At 36.9% G+C, this 24,828-nt stretch overlaps 1 protein-coding gene across 1 annotated transcript in view; it reads left to right on the forward strand.

Annotated features, from left to right (window-relative positions):
- The first annotated feature begins 1,542 nt into the window (after nucleotides 1–1,542).
- LOC120634887 (serine/threonine-protein kinase MARK2-like) overlaps nucleotides 1,543–24,828 on the forward strand; it is a 245,923-nt gene continuing 222,637 nt past the window's right edge. Inside the window, exon 1 of the mRNA XM_039905754.1 lies at nucleotides 1,543–2,183. Coding sequence (XP_039761688.1) covers nucleotides 2,052–2,183 — 132 coding nt within the window. The 5' untranslated portion in view covers nucleotides 1,543–2,051. The remainder of the gene's footprint in view (nucleotides 2,184–24,828) is intronic.

Raw genomic sequence — 24,828 nt, forward strand, 5'->3', positions numbered from 1 at the left:
CAAATGTGAAACTAGTGTAATAGTCTAGTCGACAAGTTGAAAATGATACAAAATAGAGATACTGCTCTTAAAATTATGTGCGATACTCATTGGATCCGAAATAGCGCCTAGAAAAATGTGCCAAAAGCGTGTATTGCACATAAAAAATGCAAAAGTTATAAACAATTCAAGATGAATATAAAAAATGGCATTTCGTTTTCGATCTTGTTAAGTATGTATGTAAGAAAGACTCTACGAAGCGAACATTTTTACAACTATTATTTAAACATTTTTTTTCACTTACAATTAAGACGGAAGTTCGAGAAAATTTACAGATAGTATAGTATATAGTAACCTTCCTTGAAACCTTCAATCACGTAAACATTGCCAAACGAAAATGATCCACCCGCCAACCTATTCCCGTTTTGCCTTATTTAAAATACTTTAATTCACCTTTAATAAATGACTGCAAATAATGTGTGGGAAACAGCAATGGGTGCCCATCTTTGGAAATTTGAAGGATATTTTGGTATCACTAACAAAGAAAAATCGTTAAAAGAAGAATCGAAATCGCATTGTTAGTTGATTCGTACATTAAAGGTTAACAAAGAAAATTTCTAACATTTTTTATTCAGTCCTAGCACTTAAGTCCTCATAAATGTAACAACACTTTCTGACATTGTATTCAGAATGGTTAATACTGATATGTGCGGTTAGCTGATATCCGCTGAGGAGTTCTGTCCTCTATCCCCAAGCATATTCATTTGATCTAGATGAAATGTGGAAGACAAAACTAAACTGATAGTATTACCTATTCAGTACAAAAAGATTTATTAAAATTGATTAACATTTGACAGATATAGTGATATATCCCCCCAAAGGAACTGAGCTGAATTTCGGGATAAATAGTATCCTATGTCCTATCTCGTAGTATAAACTCAAATCGTGCAAGGTTTCATTTGAATTCATTCAGTAGTTTCAGCGTGATGCGCTGCCCAGATCCAGACAAATAGACAGACAGACAGACACAAATGAAAAGAATTAGTTCGGGTTCAGTACAGGTTATAGAGTGCCGTCCAAAATAAAAATATCTTCATTGTACAGAATTTGACCCTTTACAGCTTTATTAAAAGAATAGACAAATTTTGTATATGAATTAACACAATAACAGCAATTCTCCGAGGTAAATCAAGTATTTGCCAAAAACCAACTTTTCTAGCGAATTTCTATTCTTCTTCTTACTCTTCTATTGCTTGTAGGCTTGGCTGTTATTTATTACTTTTTAATTTTCCCTGTGATTTTTTCTCGATAAAATACGTCACTACGCTTAATAAAAAATAAAACAACAGCTGCGTTCAATTTAAAACAAATTCGTTACTTTTGCGCATGCTTCATTGGCAGGTTTTCAGTGACGTATCTCGACGTATTTTATAATTTTGTAGAAGTTGCTTACATACTACTATCTCGTTTACGCGGTAACAAAAGAAAGGGATTGATAGAGAGCCGGTTGATGTTTTCGTGTCAGCCTTGTGCCCATTTACGAGGAGTAGGTAAAATCCGCCATCTTGAGAGTGGATTCAAGAATATACGGACTTTTAGCGGAGTTAAGTGAATATCTTTAGTAATTTTATTAATAAATCGATGTCGTTTTAGTCACTGTACAGTTTAGTAATATTTATACGTGCGGTTCGCGTTAAAGTAATCGATTGATACGTCATTGTATACACGAAACGCCGAATTCCTAGTGTTTATGTGACAGGAGAAGATACTGTAAGCTTTCTAATAGTTTTTTGCGTGTCTATTTCCGTTTACCATCTCGACGATCGTTAGCATATACGTGAAAGTGAAGTATATATCGGTCCTGTGCCGGGACAGTTATCGCTCTCGGTGTTAGTAGAAAAGTTGCTATGTATTTTTACGGTCGAAAATGCGGTTAGCTGGGCGTAGTTTCGCCGAGTGTTGAGGATTCGAAGGTGCTGGACCGGTGCGGTGGTCACAGCGATCGGGCGCGGAGGATGCGAGCGGTGAGGGGCGGCTAGCGAGGTGTTTAGTTTTTCGGTGACGAGGGGAAGATGTCCACAACTATGCGGCCTACGCTGCAGACGGTGCCGGAGGCGCTACCGGCGGACCACGTGACGACGGCTGCGGCCCCTGCGACCACGACCGTCGCGGCGCCCTCTCAGCCACGCCCCCGCCCCTTTAAGGTAAGTGCCAACTCCACCAGTTCTCAAGATTCCTCAGTCATACCGCTAAACATGCTTGTACTGCCTCAAGTACCTGGTTATAACATCTCAAAGCTAGCTACGTAAATAACCCTCTATATCTAGCTAGATATAGAGGGTTATTTACATAGTGTCATAGTGCAAAATCTGATAGTGCTGTCTCAAAGATCTTGTTATTCTATGTTCGATCATACTGGACCTCCATTAGGGGCTCATAATCTAGTCATACTCCAAAACTTGCTTTTACTGAGTTGGCCAGTTCTACTAGGGGTACATAATCTGCTTAGAACCAAGGTGATTCATCTAGTTGTTAGAAATGATTAATGTATTAGCATTACCATTGTTATTGTTTATTTGTTCCAAATCTATCTCTGAAATCAGATATTTATACTTAGATAATTAGAACACTTGTGTGTAGACCTTATATGCAAATATTTACTGTTATTAACTCATTAAGAAAGGTAATTATTTTAATTATTAACACAAATGCAAGGTAATGAGCAATTATATTTTTAGGCATCTTCTTTTGTTGCCCAAACCACTTTTTTTCTAGCCCAAGAATGAAAAACAATTTCTTAGTCGCCCACTTCAAGAACAACTCATTTAATAGTTGCTATATAAATTATTTTTTATAGTAAGTTATAGTTATTTATTGCTTTAAAAATACTGAAAATCCTTTGCTCTATCAACACTTCTTTGTACAGCTGATATAATTTGTTAAATACCATCTTATTTTTATTTTTTAAAACCCATAGTTATTTTATTTCTAAAAAACCATAGGCGACTAAGGCATTCTTAATCTGAAATGAACACTTTTAAGTAATTAAATGAAATCCATTAAAATCAATGACAATGTGACAGTGAGGAATAAATTAATACTGAATATACTTTACAAAGATTATCTAAAGAAGCAATATAACACCATGGTTTTCTTCATGGCTCAGGTTGCAATACACCATTACTCGTAGATTACAGATTAGTAGCTTTAATTTTGCTGTCAAGGCACGGTCAGGTTTCTCTCCACTTTTGAGGCATGGTATTGTCACAAGTTCACTGCTAATAAATTCAGTGCATGTATATTTATATGCACTTATATTTTAACAGCTAAAGTAATAATGTGGAAAACTCAGTATGACTTCATCTATGATATTTCTGCCATTGGTAAAAATTTTAATACTAACTTTGGCCAGAAAAAAAAGTAAGCTGTAAAACTCTATTAGCTCTCACTATCTCAATGCAATAGGTCATCGCAGTCTTGGAAGAAGGACAAACAAACAAACTTATTTTTGCAATTATACTAAGTATGATAGTGACTGTAAACACTGCAATTGTGGTAGTCTAGATAGCTTAGAAAGTGCTCGCTGTTGCATGCAACCTTAACTATGAAATTCATTAAAACCACTTGAAAATAACATTGCAAACCTTGTTTACCCAACCAACAAGTGTATCTTTAGTTGAGAGTTAGTTAACTAAATTTATAGTTTTAGTGTCACACTTTCCTTGTTGGGTTTATTTTTTCGTTTTACGGTTAGCAGTTTGACATGATTCCAATAGCATCCTAAATATTAATCCACTTTATTGTGTTTTCCACTTTACTTTCTACCAAACAAATTTTGTGACCAATTGATATTTCACATACCACACACTTTAGCTTCAAAAAATAATTAAAATTTTTGTAGAGTTGATTATATGTAATATAATAGTTAATGATTTATTGTTTATTTTGTACTATTTAATATTATATACTGATTTATGTCTTTAGTATATAATCTTTTATAAGCTTGGGAACATGAATTGGGTAGCTGTAAGATCTCCCAGGGGTGTTTTTACTAAATAAATAAATCTTTCAAAAATCTCATTTAAATAGCAATTGAAATAACTGACAAGTGTTTTAATACTAATTTCGGAAACTATCTAGCTATGTATTCTTATTGGAATCCAACATTAACAGCATTCATTTTTCCTAAGGATTTTTTGTATTAGAAATTTGAAACAAAAATAGAAAAGAAACAAAAATAGAAACAAGAATAGAATTTTTAGGTTGTACATAAATTGATAAATTAAACTTACTTCAACAACCTATGAATAATGCTATCCATTTCTACAGGGATTTTTTTTAAGATAGGCCTACTTATAGATAGACCTTAGATATCATTCTTGTTGAGTCTGCTATAAGAATCCCAATAAATTAAGTTTTGTTGTAAAGTTTTCCACTAAAGTAATTCGTTATTAAAACAAAGGTGGGAAAGAATCTATGCTTTAAATATACTAAAAGATGAGAACATTTAAAAAGTTATTGCACATATAGTCTACAATGAAAGTTCTTTTGCCAGTTTACCGATTGTACAAAGCGTAAGGTCGAACAACTGTTCTCTTTTAATTAACTATAATCTAAAAGTAAGATTTTTTATGGTAATAGTTTGCCATACTTACATATATAATTCATAGTAACATTGCAATATTTTAATTGAACAAAGTTTATGTCATTTGATTTCATAGCTTCTCTCTTTTCAATGCTTTAGCTCTAGCCCTTCTAATCTACAACAATATAAGATGTCCGGAAACACATGAGTTTTTTAGGTAGCTATTTCTTTATTTTATTTATTTTTGTATTTCCTAATCAGTTTCTTGAAATATATTTCACTAAAAATTACTTTTTATTTATCTGGTTGTTACTGCTATTTAATATTTTGTATGAATTTAGAACAATGAATTCTTTATTATGATCATGCATCTATTTAATAGCACAACTATAATAGAGTTATGTAACTACAGTTGAATTATTTATGAAACTTATTTCCTTAGTACTAAACAATCAGGTCATTGTAAATATTGATAATTGCAAATGTTGATTTCTTATTATAAATTTTTGAATTAGTGTGAAAATAAGTACAAATTTAAGCTTTATTTAAAGTTGGCCTGTCTTACAGATATTGTTAAGAAATTAAGTATGCAGCTACTATAAATTTAAATAAGTGTCCCATCAATCTTTGCCAAGATTCAGCTTCACTACTGAACTTGAGATTACCATTCTAATAGGTATTAAAGACAAATTTTTCACTTATAAATTGCACCATACACATTATGCTGCTTTACCAAGAGTATACCATGTAAAGCTTACTCTTCATTGAACATTCTAACAGAAAATAAGATTTATTCACAGAGTATATATAATTTTTAATATAGAACGCACAAACTGATGAATCATATGATATGAAAGTCAAATACATATTTGAAAATCATTTTACGGTGTGTGTAACAATTAAAGATGTAGGTGTAAGCTTTTGTTTTATTACTGTAACAACGATTGAATGCATGTGACTCAAGCAGACAATCATCGGCTATTGATTGATATTTATTGACTTGCTAGCTGTTGCCCGAGTTCTTCGTCTGCGTTTATTACGGTTTTTTATAAATCCCTTGGGAACTTTTGGTGTTCCTCAGAGAAAAAGTTGCCTATGTTACTTGCTGTCCTTTTTACTAACTCTATGCCAAAGATCAAGTTGATTGTTTGCTTAGTTAGGGCGCAAAGGAATGACGAATAAACAAACAAACAAACACACTTTTCATTTAAAATATTAGTATATAGTAAGTTGATTGATATTTATTGACTTTCTATATTGATAAAAAAGAGTAGGTATCAAAAGTGTTTTAATGAGTTATGTTAATTCATATGTACTAGTATATTATTTTAGGGGAGGGGAGGCCTGCCATTGCCAGACGGGGGATCAGTCCTCTGTAAGGACTATTCCACCCTATTCCCCATTTTTGAGACCCAGGATTACTGGTGTCCCAGCAGCATCACCCCATGAAACCTACCTGTACATATCAGAGCCTTTGATGAATTTATAGTATTTTCAGTAGTGTTTCACATTCTAACCAATACTCTAATAGTGTCAGCCTAACAGAAAGCATTGCAATTATATTTAATTTATACATTGTCTTTATCTTTGACGACAAACTACTCCCCCAGTGTATGACATAACGCACATAATTATTTAGCTATTAGCATATAACTTATGTCATTAACAAGGTGTGTTTGAATGTTTGTGTTAAAAAAACAGGCTTATAGATGAATCATCTTGGACGTAGGTACAATATTATGATTAGAAATGATTATTTTTTCAACAAATAACATTTTCTTTGATTTAATAAAAGTTGTATATAATGTCACATGTATTAATATCTCTTCTATTTCCTAGCTTAACCGATTATTTTTTAAATTTTAAAACTAGCAAAACCTGGCTAAGCTTCCGCATTACTGACCGCTACGGATAAGAGGCTAGTATATGCGTCATAATAATAATATATAAAATCAATCTCATATGAAATTCATCATTGTGTAAAAATATCCAGTCGAATCTACTTCTCTCTAAGTTTTGCTGAAGACTGAATATTTTATAGTGATTTTAGGATCATTTCACATTAAATTTCTAATAGGACTGTTACCAGGTTTTCGCTTTCTATGACTGAGGAATCACATTGTTTTAATGCTTATCTAGCTTTAAGCTTTAGTGAATTGTCTCGACTCATCCTAAAGTTCAGGATTTTATGTGTGTGTTGTTTATTTATGTACTTATACTGTTTAAAATATATGTTACTGTTTAAAATATAGCATATGATATTCAAATAAGTGGATTTTTACTAACGTTATGAGATTACTCAAATCTCGATCAAAGTTATACGATATAATAAACTTTCTTGTAAACAGATTTAGGGAGTTCATCGCACGATGTGTAAACAAATTAATAAAAAGCTTTCGCCACCGTTCTGTTCGATAAAATCTCGTCAAGAACGTTACGTAAACCTACGGGAAAATATTATCGTGTTTGAACTTGACCTGAGATATTTGTATTTGTTTTTTTTAAAGGTATTTTTTCAATGCAATTAGAACCGATTGATTTTGTATAAATAAATAAATGAAATGAATTATTCAAATGTAAATAAATCGACTAATACGTTCTTTTTTCGTATCTATTGATTACGAATTGATTCTAAAGCAGTGTTCACATAAGCCTTTTTATGCATCAGATTTATTCTGTCAATTCGGATTCGGATATGGTCTAGGGACGGTCATTTATTATTTGAGTTGTTTTTAATTTGGTAAGATAAGCATTGAAAATTGTAAAATAAAAATATAATAAATTAAATTTATTTATAAAAATAAAATATAAATATATTAGGGTTTCATGGAAAAACGCTGTTCCCTAACTAGATTCCTTCGAGAAGCCATGGAGGCTTTTGTTAAATTTATAAAGGTTCTTCCGATGCAAAGCGACTAATAATGTTTGTTATTCTATTCTCTATATTATTTTATTTTAATCTGTTGGTTAATCACGCATTTTCCTGTAGGCTGTCACATTTTATGAGCTACGAATAATTCATTTTATGAAGGTAACAATATAGGAGGAAATAAAGTAGCAAACAAGTAAACGTATTTAAGTATTTTCCTATACATATAATATCATATGTTAAATTTATCGATGAGCAGATGGGAATGTACTCGTAATTTAGCCGTAGTTATTCTCGTATATATATTCGTCATGGTGAGTTTTGATACTGGCACCCCATGGATTGAATTTTACGTGCAATCAATGTTTATATGATATAAAATATTACGGCCATAGTGGAAATAATAAATTAAACATAAAAAAATACCTACATAGATTTTCACATCATTCAGATTTGTAAAAGTTGGTAAGACTCTTTTGCCAAATAGAAAATGGGATGATGATCTTCAAATGACTGAAAATATCTTCATAAATTATACGTAAAAACGATCTCGATCACCACAGCTTTCAAGCTGTGCTGTGCAAGCAAAACTGCATCAAAATCGAATCGTTCGTTTGGGAGCTACGATGCCTCAAACAGGTACACAAATTAACACGTTGAACCTATTGCGTAGGGGGTTATAGAAATTGATGATCTTGAAGCCGTTGCAACTTTAAAAACATGTGTTCATCTTTTATTCCTTACAAGTAACAGGTTCATTGTAAACATCAGGGGTTCCCAACCTTTTAAGCTTGCTAACCTAGGTAGAAATTGAAAGGTATTTCATCATCATCATCACTTCAACCACTGCGGGACATAGGTCTTTTGTAGAGAGTTCCAAAATCCACGGTCCTGGGCCGCTTGTTTCCAGCGGCTCCCAGCGTCTCGTTTGATGTCGTCATTCCACCTTGTTGGGGGCCGAACAACGCTGCGTTTACCGGTGCGGGGTTCGGTTCTCCGAGCTATGTTCCCCGCCCATTTCCACTTCAGCTTTGCGACTCGCTGAGCTACGTCGGTAACTCTGGTTCTTCTACGAATCTCCTCATTCCTGATTTAATCATGTAGAGATGCTCCCAAAACTGCTCTCTCCATCATCCATAAACCATAATGAATTATAAAGTACCATGATAAATAAGGAATTTTCTGGATATTTTTTAAGTGCTGAAGGAGCGCCTCGCGTTGCACTTCTGTACTTTCTACGGCGCCAAGGTTGGGGAGCCCTGGTATAGATGGTATTTTTATTGCTCAGTTTAAGGAAGACCGGTATTGTGTTACCTAAACAGAGTCCAAATAGAAGGAGGTTATCAATTCGTACGTTATATTTTATGTATATTCGGGCATAATGTATGTTTAAAAAATTCCTTTTTCGTTCACAACAGTTTTATTCTGAATATGCCCCATACAAGTCTTATATAGATTTTGGGAGACACAAAAAACTGAACTTTAAAAAATATATCAAAAAATCAAAACAATGCTACTCACGCATTAATATACATTGTTTACGGAATCACACTACTTAAGATAGCGCCTGTATACCCTGTATGTATGCTAAAAATGCTTGGTTATGAATTGCTCTAACTTCGTAGCTAAATATTAACTCGACTATGAGATGGTGATAGCAAAAAAAAACCTGGCTAACTTTGTTCAGGGCGCGTTTGGAACCCTCCTAGCCTTAGTTATAATTTAAAGAATTCAGTTATCACCATCACCAGTTATCACATTAGTGGTAACATGTTATGAATGAATGAATGAATATAGTTTTATTGCACACCACAAAAAGTATAACAAAATAACGTATACAATTTTATGAATGAAAGCTCCGTAAGTGCCTTTGATAAGTTAGTTCTACATGAATAAAAAAAAATTTAATTTGAAATTTGTCTTTCATTTAGGTTACGCAGGTGTATTCAGTATATCGGGGTACACCCACATTTTCTATCAAAGTCAGTAGTAGTTGCATATTCGATCGCAACTGGAAGCCGGTAATGGGTTTGATTTTGATTATGATAGCATTTATATCAGCAGTCGTTTTTGATCGTGATAAAAGTAGTATCGCGGACAAACTATCGATTCTTCGGATGTATTATAATGGGCGTAATTTAGCGTAGAAGCACTGACGCGTCCGACGTAACGCCCACGGTACACTGCGGCGTATGGAGTGCGGGATCTATTTCGGTATGACGTAATTATTATGCTGTGCACGGATCGATTAGGAGCTTCTGCCCGCAAATTGTCTCCGATCGACCATTGAATTTTCTGTTGTCCTAGTAATCACTATTTCAGCATCGCCGTGTAGACCGAATGCTGGGCACAGAGCTTTAGCAGATTGGTTCCAATGCGGCAAGTATTATCAAGCTTCCCCTTTGTATGTAATTTATCTCATACTACGACCTACCGCGTCGCATCGCAATTATAATGCTGTGTACAGATACATTAGGAGCTTCTGCCCGCAAATGGTCTCCGATCGACCATCGAGTTTGCTGTTGTCCTAGTAATTCAGCATCGCCGTGTAGACCGAATGCCTGTCTGTCGGATTAAACAAGTACTATCTAGCTTTTCCTTTACATTCGTTCCGTTTTTACTTTAAATTTATCTCATACTACGACCTACCGCGTCGTATCGCTCGCCCGTTTCTCGACTCCTTAAGCGTGATGACCTTCAAGAATTGAGCTCCCATGGTTAATAGGATTTAAATGTCCATTGCTGGACTAAAGGCCGAGAGAGCGAGAGCTTTTGCTGCATGGCTAATTTATCTGCTCTGTGGGAGCTTTCTCAACTCTCAGAGCATTGGCGCACAAGTGGAAATAATATCAAAATAATATATGTGTAATGATAATAAAAGGGGTGAACTTCTCCATGGTCCTGTACTATAGCAGGTGGAGAGGTTAATTATATCCCTTGGCAGGGGATATAATTTTTGTCTCCTGTCCGTGCTAGCCCTGTTGGAGATAGCAGTAGATGGTAGTGACACAAAACGCTGCCCCTTAATCCTATAATCGCCTCGTACGAGACCTGCCGGACGAAGAGGAGTGGTGACTAAGTACAGTATTCCGATCTGCCATCACCGAATGGCATTGATCTATCAAATAAAATATCCTTGAAATCCTATTGCCAGTACCAGAGAGTATTTCTCAGAAGTAGCAGTTTACCCGATGAATTGCAAAATGACGGATTATTCTTCCGTTCAAAAGTGCTAAATTAGTTAATATATTCTGTATTGGTTTCGTGCCGGCGTTTTATTGTATCGGTGACACGCCCTAACATAGAAACACATGTTATGCCCGTCGTGACATGACAGGCGAGTTTTACCGAAATATCGCAGTTTGTGACGATAAAACTAAACTATGAAATGTATACTATACAATTCATTATTTAGACACATTTAAATTTTGCTGTAATAGTGTGACAGTGACGAAAAAACAAAACTGAGCTATGAATTTAATTTCAATTTCGCTGTACCTACTTGTATTGGATAGAAGCAGGCTTTAGTTTGCGGAAATCCACGATATATTATAAAAATTAAGCTTAATTTGTACCTCAGCATAACCGGAGCATCCTCAGGAGATGCTGACTTAACAATTATTATATTGTAAAGTCAACATCTCCTGAGGATGCTCCGGTTTCGGAGTGAAACCGGTGAGCAGATCTGTTTGGTGTGGAGTATAAGGATTGAAGGAATTATAAATTACACCATACAGATTCTTCTGCTTTTCAAGGACTATAGCAAATTAAGCTTAATTTTCATAAACTACCTACTTGTGCCATGGTGTCGGATTATTACAATTAGACAGGGTAGTTTCTGATTTGCGGGTGGGATGTTTGCGTGCTTTGAAGTTTACACTTTCGGACATTTTCTCCGAGTAATATTGCACTTTGTAGATGCTTTGCGAGGTGTTGCCCCGTTTATAGGCGATGGTTTTCCACTTACCGTCAGGTGCGCCATATTCCATAATCTGAGTTCGTCAACTATTGGTATAAAAAATAAGAAAAGTTTACCAAGACGGGTGACAATGCAAACGAGTTCCATACAATGGATATGACCTTTTATGCATAGCAACTCCATTATCATGTCAACCGATGGACGTCCCCTGCTGGACATATACCTTTTTTTGGCAGGAATTTCAACACTACGGCTTACTCTGTGACCAGCGAATCTCCTCCTTTCTCGCTTCATATTGTTGCGATGTCGTCACTCCACCAGCAGAGTTTTTCTATCTAATTCAATGAATCACTGGATTTCATTGGGTTATTTTCGTAAATATTCGTATTTTGTTTTGACGACCTCCCTGGTGAAACGGTGTGAATTTAGGTTAGGTAGGAGTTGCCGGGTTCGACGGCAGGGGCAATTTGGGAATTCATAATTTCTGAATTTTTTCTAGTATGTTAGGGTAGGAGGCTTCAGCCGTGGCTAGTTACCACCCTTCCGACAACCCCTGCCGCTAAGCGATTTAGTCTTCCTGTGCGATGTCGCATGGAAGCCGTTTAAGGGGTATTGGCTACCAGTGGCGTGCACTTCATACATGCACAAAAGCACTGCATACCCTAAAATTGAAATATAGCCCGTATAAGAGGAAGATTTTTACCATTTTATGCAATTTTCCTGCTGTATGCATACCCTGGTAAGAAATCCAGTGCACGCCACTGGCTACCATACTCCATAACAGGTTAGCGAGCTATAATCTTAGACTGCATCATCACTTACCACCAGGTGAGATTTTAGTCAAGGGCTAAGTTGTGGTGGAATAAAAAAAAAATATAGACAAATTTAAAATTTTAGCCCAAAAATGTAAATGTTTACGGTAAACTGTTTATTTTTGGGAATCCCCCACACGAAAAGTAGAACGAATGCTAAGCTAACGCTCTTCCCGAACGCCGCAACGTTTTCTGTTGATACTGTTATGTCACCGCGCAGGAAATTATTTTTGTCTCCAACTAGGAAGCAAGCGGATATTGATGTATGGGTATGCTGTCTATAGCTATTACGTTATCTGTATTTTATTGGCATATTTGTGGGGCAGACCAAAACAGTACCACACTCTGCACACCTGTCCACATTGCTCTGCACCATGGTTGAACTCTCTTGAAGGTGAGGTTGACGATGCTTGAATGAGGTATTTTATTAGAGGAAAGTATTCGTTTTTCAGTATAAAAAGTCCGTCAACTGGAGAACTGACGATAGAACGTTTGTTTAATTAATTAATTTTATGAGCTTTCAAGTCACAGACATACACTTATATGTTATTTATTTGCCAACTTAACGTATTCTTTCAATTACATATAATAAATGAAGTCAAAGAAGTAAATGGGAGAAACCTTGTATATTTTGACGACCAATCTGATGGATTAGTGAGCTGTGGTCTTACAAGTAGTAGGTCCGAAAGTTATAGTCTCAATTTTTCTTTGGTCTGGTCTGGTTGGAGGCTTTACTCGTGGCTAGTTACCACCCACGAACGAAGACGTTCTTCTAAGCGATTTAGCGTTCCGGTTCGATTTATATGCCGCACAGAAACCGATTAGGGTCATGACCTCCTACAAGTAGGCACGTCGTAGACCAGGATAGGTGGGAAAAAATTCCACTCTCATCAGGGGAGATATCTTGGTAGAGACAAGTGGAATATTCGAGTGAGATAGCAGCCAATGGCTACTTGTACTGTAATACAATAAAAAAACCAATGGTTACACCATCTCATTACTAATTTCATCCATGCGATTGCTCCATACTAGACAATAAAAATAACCTCAGGAGATTGAAGCGACTCAGGTTGATGTTTGTTCCGATGTGACGTGACCAGCGTACGGATACAGAGTATAGCAGGCGAACACGCGCCCCGGGAATACATTCGGACGTTTAACATACGTGCAGTTAGCCTTAGTGCAAGATTTGATCGCTCGCAATGGAGTACTTAAACATCGGAGTAAAATGAATCTTATATTGATTTTATTTAAGCTCAATTTTATCTACAATTCCTTAGCACTGGTTATTGACATGACTTGTGTAAAACAAAAATCAGGAGTACAGGATTTGCGACTCTAAAACGAGTGACGTTGTGTCCACTCTACTTTAACGATGCAGAGTTTGATATGCGAAAAGGACCCCTCGATTGCGAGCGAGCGAATCTCGTACTAAGGTTAGCCGCTGTGGGCTGGCTGTCCGAACGTGGCTACCAAACTAAGTAGAAAACTGACAAGATTTGCTATAGCGGCTAATGTAAAACTTCTGTGCAGTTTGCGGGGTTGCAATGTATTGAAATCCCTTGTGGGTTGTAATGTTAACTTTGCTATATATCGCTTTGAGAAACGACGGCATCACATTCATTCAACAGAGCCCAAATAAAATGCGAGTAAATTGAAATAATCTTTATTGACTAAAAGTAATTGGACCATTTACCAACTACGTCTAAATAGGTAACACGGTGAACATTAGGTAAAAGTGTGCCGAGTCACAAAACTAACAGTACAATGCAATTCAAAAATTCGCCAATCTTTATATACCAAACTGCGTAGAGGAGTACATTTTGAAAATTTTGTGTGATGATTACAGAAAATATGCTTAATATTTTTTTCTATTTATTTAAGGGACTTTTGTAGGTTACCTATATGTCAGCCCCATCGTTACACACAATATGCACCCTAAATACACATAAATTTTAAACTACAACAATTTGAGTACAACAAACTATAAAGTTTCATTGCCGAAATGCTCAAAGGTTCGCTAATAATAGAGTTAAAAATGCCAATGTTCATAAAATTAATATTCAGTTTACAGTTAGAGTTTCTCGCAAGCTGTGATTCCGAACAAACGCCTTTAGCAAATCATCATCTACCTCACCACATACATCACAATTGGGAGAATCAACTTTCCTCATTTGATATTTGAACTTGCCTGAAGGCATGTGCCCAGATCTAAGTTTAAATGCTGGAACTAACTTATTCCTACTAATGTTACTATTTATTAACCCAGGGTGTATGAGGAGGCTCAGATTGAATGGTTCTGTACCATATACCTTATCAAGCGATCTCTCATTAAAATATTCATTCCAATGTTCAAAACAAATACTCTTGTATTTGGGCAACATTTCGGTATAGTGAGGTTAAATATAAGTTCATTTAATCAATGTTCATCAAAGTATGCTGCTGACACTCCGTTTTCGAATCTTGGCCGTAGAGCGAGGGGTAAAGATAATAAGTTGATCGATGCAAATGCCTCCGAACGAGTCCTGAGTACGGCACCTGACATCGAACCAGTAGTTAGTTACGCAAGTCCAACCGGTTGACGGGGTCGTTTCATATGACATAACATCTCCCGTATGCTGGAGCTAACGCCACCGCGCCGGTGTTTTTGAATGAAATACCATCTAATACCTTTAAACGAGCAATTTTTATATTATTTGTATTATGTTTGAAATTCAGTATGCAAGGGGCTTCGGGGGCGATAAATTGATCTAGCTAGGTTTATCCGTCGTTTTATCCGTGTTTCCAGCCAATGAAAAACCGCTATTATATAATTTTCACAAGTGATAACGACTAAGCCAGTCTAGTCCATACAGGAGCGAAGTGTATCGATAATGCAGTCGTATTCAAATCAAAGTACCTACCAACCAATTCAATGTCATGAACATTTGATGTTAATTAAATATAATTTTAATTGTTACTTAAAACTGAATAATAATTATTAGCGTATTTGCAAACATCTTAATCTATTTAATATCTGGCAAATATGAGTTGATAGTTATCAAACGTTTATTTTACCCACTTTATAAATTTACTGTAATACAAGGTTATAATAAATCAGGAGGCAAATCGGGCGGTACAGAAACAAGAAGACCCGGTTCGATTCCAGATCATTTATTTTTCCGTTTTAATGTAGTTTTTTTTATTTACATTAAAAAATATCCAGCAAAGCTCCGTCATCCATTCTACTAATTGTATAAGTGAAATTATTTGTGTTTTTAACATTTTAGGCGCTATACAAAGTTCATCGAGCCATTTTTTATAAGAATACAAAGCTGATAAGTTTGTTTTTGTACGCTCTTTCAAGACAGACTCGAAAAACAGCTTGTTTCGGCTCGGTAGCATCTGAATTCCGAATCCATCGCGGTTGAGTAGCAACAAATGGCTAAAGTGAGGCCAATTTATGAGACCAAATGTAAACAAACAAATGACAAGGGCTTTTAACATTTAAGATTACGTTGGGTTATTTTAGTATTTTAGGGGTAAACAACATATTTTATTTCATATTTTAACTTCAGTCTAAGATTCAAATTTATTTAAATTTTTACAGAAGACTAAAATGTTTCCGGCTTCACTGAGTGAACTAAGTGCCATTTGTTTGTTAACATTGCGCGGATAAATTGACCGCCCTATTGACCTTATGAAAATTGCCTGTAAGGTAGGCGGCCTTCTTCATAGAAATCGTTTTGTACTATTTAGTCACGTAAATGTAGTTCTTGTCGATTTCAGGTTTTTTATTTTAAATGTAGTTTTTCTCGTTGAAAGATTCACAATGTCCTATGGTCTTTTCTTTACCCTGAAGATTTTTTTTTATTCGACTAAAATTTAGCCTTCGACTATTATCCCACCTGGTCGGAAGTGATGATGCAGTGTAGCACGTCTTTATCGGTAAGACAAAAACAAAGAAAATCTAGCAATCATACATTCGCAAATTTTCCTCATCGGGGAGTTTGACAAAATTGAAAACTGAAAAAAAAAATTATTGATTGAGTATTTGCGTGACACCGTTTAGAAACAAAAAAAAACAATCAAACTCTCTATATTAGTTTGGACTTAAAAAACCGGCCTCAAGACTGATAACAATTTCATTTGATATTGCTCATAAACGTCAGTGAATTTAGAAAGTGTTGTCACACATTGCCGACGTGAAACACGTACCAGGGAACCAGAAAGGTGAGGAGTGAGGACACGCGGCTCTCTAACCCCTTACATGGTCATCGCCTCGCGAGACGCCGGCGTTTTTGCGATCGCTCAACACCATACGGTAACCGTAGTACCAGATTTACTGGCTCGCAATCGAGGAATCGCTCTCGAGTAACAATTTTTTTGTTAACTTTATAACACAAAATTTATATTATTTATGTTACATTACCATCCCCGTAACAGGTTAGCCCGCTACGGGCGAGACGCGCATAGTAAATACGCTATGCGACTCGTATATAATAAAGTGACAGGAGTCACATGATTTCAATTTTGCATGTTATGTTAAGGCCGTATCTGCGTTCTTTCGATAAAAGTGTTCAGTGGTTAAAACTGATACTGAAACGGTTCGGTTTCACAGATAAGTCTCAGAGACAGTAATAATGTACCTCTAAAGCCGGTGAAGTATTATTTCGGTTATCATTTACACGTTGTATATACGATTCGATCAGCTTTGTACCAGAACCATTTGTTGGCAGGGTGGTAAAGGGCCATGGCCGAATCCTTTCACGTCACCGGACCAAAGAGAATTCATAAGTTATACTGTCTCTCGAACCTGGAATGCCCACTTTCCACAGCGCTCATCAGTGCGCCAGAGATGTCGACAAAACCTTACCTTTTGTATTATTGAACTCACAAGGTCGCCTGTCTAACGGTATTACACAAGATTTATTTCGGAGAGAGCGCTCACGAAATATTCACCTTAATTCCCGCCCTAAAACCTTTACATAATAAAATCGAACCGCAAACAAAATTAAGAGTAAATGGGGATCTTCTAGGCAAGCGTGCTTCTTAGTTTGTGTAATTGCAGTCAAGCGCTGGTATGTTATTTAACATAGACCGTATCAGTGCTGGGCTGTATGGTGTGGGCAGATCAGAATGCAGTTGTCACTAAGGGAATTTAAAGGCGAGTGCTTGAATGGTCTTTTTTGCTATCACTGCCAGTTACTGCGAATGCCAATCCGCGTGCCCGACGTGTTGTTTATTTGCAAACCCTCCCATTTGGAGAGGCCTTCAGTCCAGCAGTGGACTGTTAAAGACAATATTCGTTGTTGTATCAGTTCGGAAGTAGAGGTGGAAAAATGAGAGTTGAATTAAGAGAATGCCAGACTCAGTTCGTTGTCGGTTACTTCTTAAAGCCCTTTTGAAACTAGCGTAGCTTTAAATTAGCGAATGTAGTGAAAACCATCATCTTATTATAATAGAAAAAAATAAATACTGTCGCATCAAAAGCTCAATAAGAGAAGTGAAATTATTAAATAGCCTTTTGTTAGTTCCTAAACCAATCTACCTGCGTATTCTTAATCATAAATTCGTAACAAACTTCTGGATGTATTAGTTATGAACTCTGGTGGCCTTTGAAATTTTGATTAGAAATTTCGCCACGCCACATCTGTTGTTCGAAGTTTTGCCTAAAATTATGTGAAATTCTGCGAAACGTTACGGTACGGCTTCTACGAGTTTCCTTAACTTTGGACTATGTACATTTTGGGGAAGACAAGGGTCACTAAGATACATTGCAGTGAGGAACTTGAATTCTAGACTAATTATTGTTTAATAACAATACAAGTAAGTAAAAAATTGGGGAAAATATTTATCATCATCATCATCGTAGACCTCTTTCAAGCAGCGCCAACTCTTCTTATTTTCGGCCTTTCTCATGCAGTCGATGCCTGCCACTTCTCGGAGATCGTCTTTCTACCTGGTTGAGGGGTGCCCGACACTCCGTTTACCGAGAGAGTTTAGCGATCTTCACTCGAAGACCTTTGCACTGACACGTCAATCGGTCCTCCGACAAACGTGACTGACCCACTGCCAATTGTACGTGCTAGCCCTGAGAGCTATAATAATAATAATAATAATCTTTATTGAAAGGTATAAACCCAGTTATAAGAATATAAAAAGATAAATTAAATAACAAAATAATAATAATAAGTAACAGTATTGCAATATAAAAATATTGCAAACTCACGTCCGTCATAATAATAATCATTAATTACATAGTTTGTCATATTTTATGGGTTTTCTTATACCTAACCTTTACAAAAATCACTACAGTTTATTTTCTATTTGCCTCACGGTGCACCGAAAGCCAGTGCTTGAAAATCGAGCAGTCCAGACCCTCTGCCAACGTGCTTAGGATTTCATTATCGGAGGCTCGCAAACGACTCCAAAATGTTGCTATTCTCGATCTTATGATCGCAAAGAAATCCGGTACTCTGGACCTAGCGAACATGTCCGACGCGCTGCAGTACCTTGGCAACTTCATCAAGATACGATAAGCATTATTGTATTGCACCCTGATATTGTTGACAGCGCGTCTGGTGGACTTTACCCAAAGTTGACATGTATAGAAACATAAACAGTATGCTCTAAACAATGTCACCTTAACTTGGTCACTGCATTTCGCAAAGCGACGTGCGAGCATATTACATCTAACAGCCAGAGCACGTCGTTCCCTCTCTACATCTTCATCATCGACAAGGCCTTCAGTCACAATATGTCCAAGGTATCTGAACCGCTCAACTCTCTCGAGCAAATCTCCATCAAGGAAAACCCCCGGAATAGTCCCCGGACCTCTGCCAGATCGGAACACCATCGTAACTGTCTTCTTAACGTTATATTTAAGACCGTGTTCTGCAGCATAACTCTCGCAGATTGCTACTAGTTTACGAAGTCCTCTAATAGAGGGGCTGAGAAGAACCATATCATCCGCGTAGCTAAAGTTGTTCATACAAGTGGACCCTATATGACAACCGATCTTGGTGCTTCTCAGTCTCTCAATCAGGTCGTTCACGTATAGGCTAAAAAGGTCAGGAGAGGTCAATCCTCCTTGACGAACACCGCATTCTAGCTTATATTCACTAGAAGTCGCGTCGCCCCATCTTACATAGCTTGCTTGGTTACCATACCAGTACTTCAACAGATTAATCGTTTTTAGAGGGACTTTAGAGTCGTGTAATTTCTCCCAAAGTAAATTATAATTTACGAGATCGAAAGCACGACTTAAGTCGAGAAAGCACGCGTAAACTGATGTGTCTCTGTTCACATAATGGCTCACGGTTGCTTTTAAGCTGAAAATCGCCGAGTCTGTTGAAAGACCGGGACGGAAACCAAACTGTGCATCATTCAGCTTGATGTTATTCTTTAAGCTCGGATGTATTAACCTTTCCAGTATTTTTCCTAACACAGTACCTAGCGAAATCGGTCTGTAGTTTTTTAGGCTGGAAAGGTCACCTGTTTTGTTTTTGGGGATTGGAACTACCACGGTTTTCATAAGCTGTTTTGGTAAATAGCCAAAGTTTATACAAGTATTATACAGGGTGGCCAAAACTCTGAATATTGATTCGCCAGCATACATAATGTGTTCAAGACTTAAACCATCGAACCCAGGAGACTTTCCCTTACTCATCTGATGAACCACACTAGCCACATCGCCAGCAGTAAAACTTACAGTGTCTGTTATATCTACAGTTACCTTAGTAGGGTTTAATGCAGTACGAGCCGGAAAGGGATTGACCTTGAAGTGGTGTGAAAATAAGTCTGCTATCTTATATTTGTCATTCACTCCATCTACCGTTTCAGGTACGCTGGATCTATGATTTAAAGACTTTGTAGTACGCCAAAATTTAATGAAATTTTTATCTGTCCTGTGCATTGCTAACGCGTCTAATTTAATTTTTTCCTCATTATTTTGACACCACTTCAGTTTGTTTTTAAATACCTTACGGCTTTCAATCATGTTGTTATAAAGTTCACCGGTACTAGGCTTACCATTACAGCTCCACCATCCATAATACAATTTTGCCATTTGATGACACTCTCTTACGTGATAGTTCCACCCAAAGATTTTCTTAGGCTTTTTCAGTGCACCATTCGGAATGTCCGCGCTGTTTTTAGCGCCAGACTGTAGTGTAGATACAATATTATTATAAAAATCATCAATTAAATAAAAATGTTGGTTACAATTATAAGATCGACAATTATCACAATGACTAGTCAAATATAAGGAACTTAATTTATCACAGCAGTATTTTGTATATAATTTAATTTGGTCATCCCGTCTATGACCCCACTTTATTCCCTGTAGGGAGTCCGCGTTGGTTAAAATAACTTTACGAATCACCGTGTCCATCTCACAAGTAATAACCATTGGGAAATGATCAGACCAGTACACACCATATTCCACATGAACAGATTTAACAGTATTACGTGCAGCACAAGTAACGACACAATGATCAAGCCATCTCCTGGTTCCGTGTGCATCACTTACGTACGTGTGTGTATCGGCCGAAAGAAGTTCTCTATCCACACATATCAAGGAGTGATCTAAGCAAAATTGTTTAAGTTCCTCCCCAAATCTGGCCCCAGGGTGAGCGTTGAAATCCCCCAAAACATATACGGTTTCAGCGTTACTGTCATCTATTAGCGCAGATATATTGGCAAGACAATCCGTGAAAACAATCAGATTCTCTTCAGAGTCTGTAGGCAGATAAACGCTCAAAATCAAAAATTGACGACAATCCAAGTTAACTTGAATTGCGGCCAATCTATCACTAGTGCAGTCTACTAAAGTAACACTGGGAAATACTGATTTCCTCCACATCAGCGCTAAGCCACCGTATGGCCGCCCCTTTAGAACGCCCGAGGAGGTGTCGACAGAAGATTTGGCAAAGCATCCGAACTCGTCATTAATTTCATTGATGAAACCAAGATCGTGAGGTAAAAGCCACGTTTCTTGTAGCGCCACAATATCAGCAAATTGACACAAGGATCTTACTTGTTCTATGGATCTTTTTATACTTCTACAGTTGAACGTGACCATTTTAATTATTGATAGGTTGTTAGCTCTGTCCATTAAATGATTATTTAAAGACGGTGGGAAATCTGCGTTCTCGATAACGACGGTAAACCAGTCCAGCGGGCCAAAAGTTGGGATTCAGGAATGTCTCTAATTTACTGGTAGGTATGGTTACTTTAAATGAGTTGAACGATGTTTCTTGGAACTGCTTAAGCAATTCGACCTTACTACATTGTTCGCCCCTGTCCGTAATATGGTCGTTAATATCAGCTTCAGTAACAGACTTCATAACTCGTGAGACATAAATTGAACATTGTGATTCTACCACCCTTATCTTCCCAAAACTTTCTAATGTCCCTCGCAAGTTATTAATTTTATGTTTGTGTTTCTTATTCATAACTAAAGTGTGTGTGTTTCTTTAGTTCTTTGGCGATTCACTCCGTTACGGACCTGAAAGAAATACCGAGCATAGCTCTTTCCATAGCACGCTCAGCAAATTAAAGCTTGTAAATCGACCACGGTGTCACTTTCCGCGTTTTGCAAAAATGCGCAGTTTGAAAAAAAAATTATTATGTAAAGTAATGAGTTTTTAGTAAAATTATTTTTAATACAAATCAAGTAAATATGCGGGAGTGCATAGGTAGCAAGATTGGGGCGTTAACCTGTTTGCCTAAACGGGACGGTATAAGTGTTCACGCCCATTATTTCAATTAAAACACATATGATTCCCGATTAATTCAAAGATATCTTTATTCATATAAGGCCCATATGGCACTTATGATGCGTACTTTACATTAAAAATGTGTACATGGTGGCGGGATAACGGCGATAACCGTATTCGTAAAGTTATAATTATTATCACTTAAAAATGATCGTTTTAGCTCTCCAGTCCGCATGAGAGCAGGGTCATTTACGGGTGTAGAGGATGCCAATACGATGTCTTCTGTCATAGAAGGGGGGGACCTCTCTATGAGAGAAGGGTTGGATTTAGAAGTGACAAATTTATGATAAAGAAAGGAATATTTATTCTGCACACTAAGAAGTATAAACACGTTTTTTCATTATTATTTGGACCCTAAAATTTAGGTTTATTACTTGACCTTAGAAGTTTCGTTGAAATGTTGCAAAGCTGGTTGTTTCTTAAAACACATCTGCTATCCTAAGTTGTGAAATTAGCTGAAAGGCCCTGCAAACTTCTTCAACGTTTTAGTCGGAAAACGTTTGGTATTAAAAGCTTTCTAAAAGGAAATTGTGGTGAGGTTTTACAAACTTTTAAAATAAGTGACTTTGACAACTAATTTTGAGTAGCTCAGGTTGCTGCATTCAAATTGAAAGTATAAAATTCTTAACGAATAAATCCATAGCAGTACCAGAGTGACCGACTTAAGCCAAATGATAAAGAGGGTGAAGTGGCATGTCTGTTTCATGACCGCTGGCAGTTGCGGCAGTCGTGTTGTGGTGTGAAGGTGACAGACCAGTAAATGCAGCGTTTGAAGATTTCCAGCCCGCAAAAATTGGTGTTATTTAGAATATTGTTTGCATGGTCGCTACGTATGGGCCTCAAAGGAAGGCTCAGAGTCACTCAGCGGGCGATGGAGAGAGCTATGCTAGGAGTATCTCTACGTGATCAAATCAGAAATGAGGAGATCCATAGAAGAACTAGATTTACCGTCATAGCTCAGCGAGTCGCGAAGCTGAAGTTGCAATGGGCGGCCCAGGACCGTGTATTGTGGAACTCCCTACAAAAGACCTATGTCCAGCAGTTGAAGTCGATTGGTTGGCATGTTGATGATGATGAGAATATTTGTTTAGTATCATCCACCAATGGAAGTCGACAGCCGGACACATTGTTTTGTATCGAGTTCTAAACAGCGGGACAAGACCAAGGCTTGCCCGCTTGCATCCAGCGGCAGCGATTCGTTTGATGTCATTTATCCAACTTAGTTGGGAGTCTACAAACGCTAAATCATCATCGTCATCATCATCAATCCATTACCGGTCTATTACAGGGCGCGTTTAGGCCGTAGTCCACCAAGCTGGGCAAGTGCCGATTCGTGGATTTCACACAAGTTTCCTTTTATTTGTCTTATGCGATATTACAAAAGCTAATTCGAAATTCGAAATACTAATTAACTAAGTAACTTGTATAGCTAACGATACGTCCACAATATTTTAATAGATGTTGTAATCGCGTATTAGCCGCTGGTGGAAGTAGACAATCCCGTTACAGGCGACCCAATTGTAATGTAATATGACACCGGAATAGGGTTGCCACGCATTTTGTATGAATTAAATACCAATAGAGCGGTTACGGCAGTGACAATCATATCTCAAACCCTGCACAGCTTCTCGTAGAAGTTATATGTATTTCGCTTTTAGCAAAACTAAGACCACAACAACAATTAAATTTTAGCATAAAGTATGAGTATAACATACTGCCACATGGACTATTCTAATCCTGAGTCCATAAGTCGAAAATTTATCTCTAAAGCTGGTAAGTAAAAGCTGAGTTGTGTTTACACAAACGCTTAAAACCCGGGTTTGATCACTTTAGTTATGGGCACTTGAATACAACGTATAGAAAAGGTCTTAACTTTCTGTACACTTTATTTAATTAGAGGGGAATGTCCTGGTGAGGGAACCAAATTCAAAGGGTGAAATCAACTAAAAGACGGTATGTAAAGTTATGCCATAGCAATTTGCCTACTTTACATGGCCCCCAGTCTAGAGTTACTTACTCTAACCGATCACGATTGAAGGTCTTGTATATACAAAAAAACCTCCCACCCCCACTCTAACCGATCACGCCTCCATCGGAGCGTCAAAATATTTTTAATAGACACAGTGGCAACCCTACATTGAATGTACAGTGTACACGCACATTGATAAGACACCGCTCGTGCTTTCCCAACATTAATCGAATACCGCTAAATTATTAATTCTTGATAGATAGGGCTGCCAAGGTTACGTTAAAGATACCCATGTACTTTATAGACAAAGGTGTTCTATGAATAGACCGCTCTTTTTATAAAGATTGTAGAAAACTGTCTAAGTTTATAAAAAAATCCCGAAATATATATTTGAAGCGGTGTTAGCGTATTGGGTAGGAGCTTGACTTCACTTTAGCGGGGGGCCGAGTTCGAATCCTAGCACGCACCTCTAAGTTGTGCGTTTTAAGTAATAAAAATATCTCTTGGTTCAACGGTATTTATATATGTATTATGTATATGCGTTATGTATATTGATTACAGTTCGTTTCGTTAATTAAAAAATGACGTCACTTCACGTCGCGCTCTGTATGCTACCTATCGCGTTATGAAAATTAATTGCCCAGCCTGATAGTTACGCGTACACCATTGGAGTAACATGTTTTTGTAATCATATCACACATATATTCATTTATCTACTTTTATTTAAGTATTTATTATTATTATTTAGAAAGGCCAAAAGCGAAAATTCATAACTTAAAACTAAAGCTACGAGGGTTTCAAACGTGCTCTAAGAAGGAGACCACAACAAACTTAGCCGGTTGTTTTTTTTTACCACCATCTCATATTGTCTTTTGAAACTATTAAAGAAGCAACCTGGTTGGAGCAATAATTTACACCCAAGTATTTTTATCGT

The sequence above is a fragment of the Pararge aegeria genome, chromosome 25 (genome assembly GCF_905163445.1).
Source record: "Pararge aegeria chromosome 25, ilParAegt1.1, whole genome shotgun sequence".
Classification (NCBI taxonomy): domain Eukaryota; kingdom Metazoa; phylum Arthropoda; class Insecta; order Lepidoptera; family Nymphalidae; genus Pararge; species Pararge aegeria.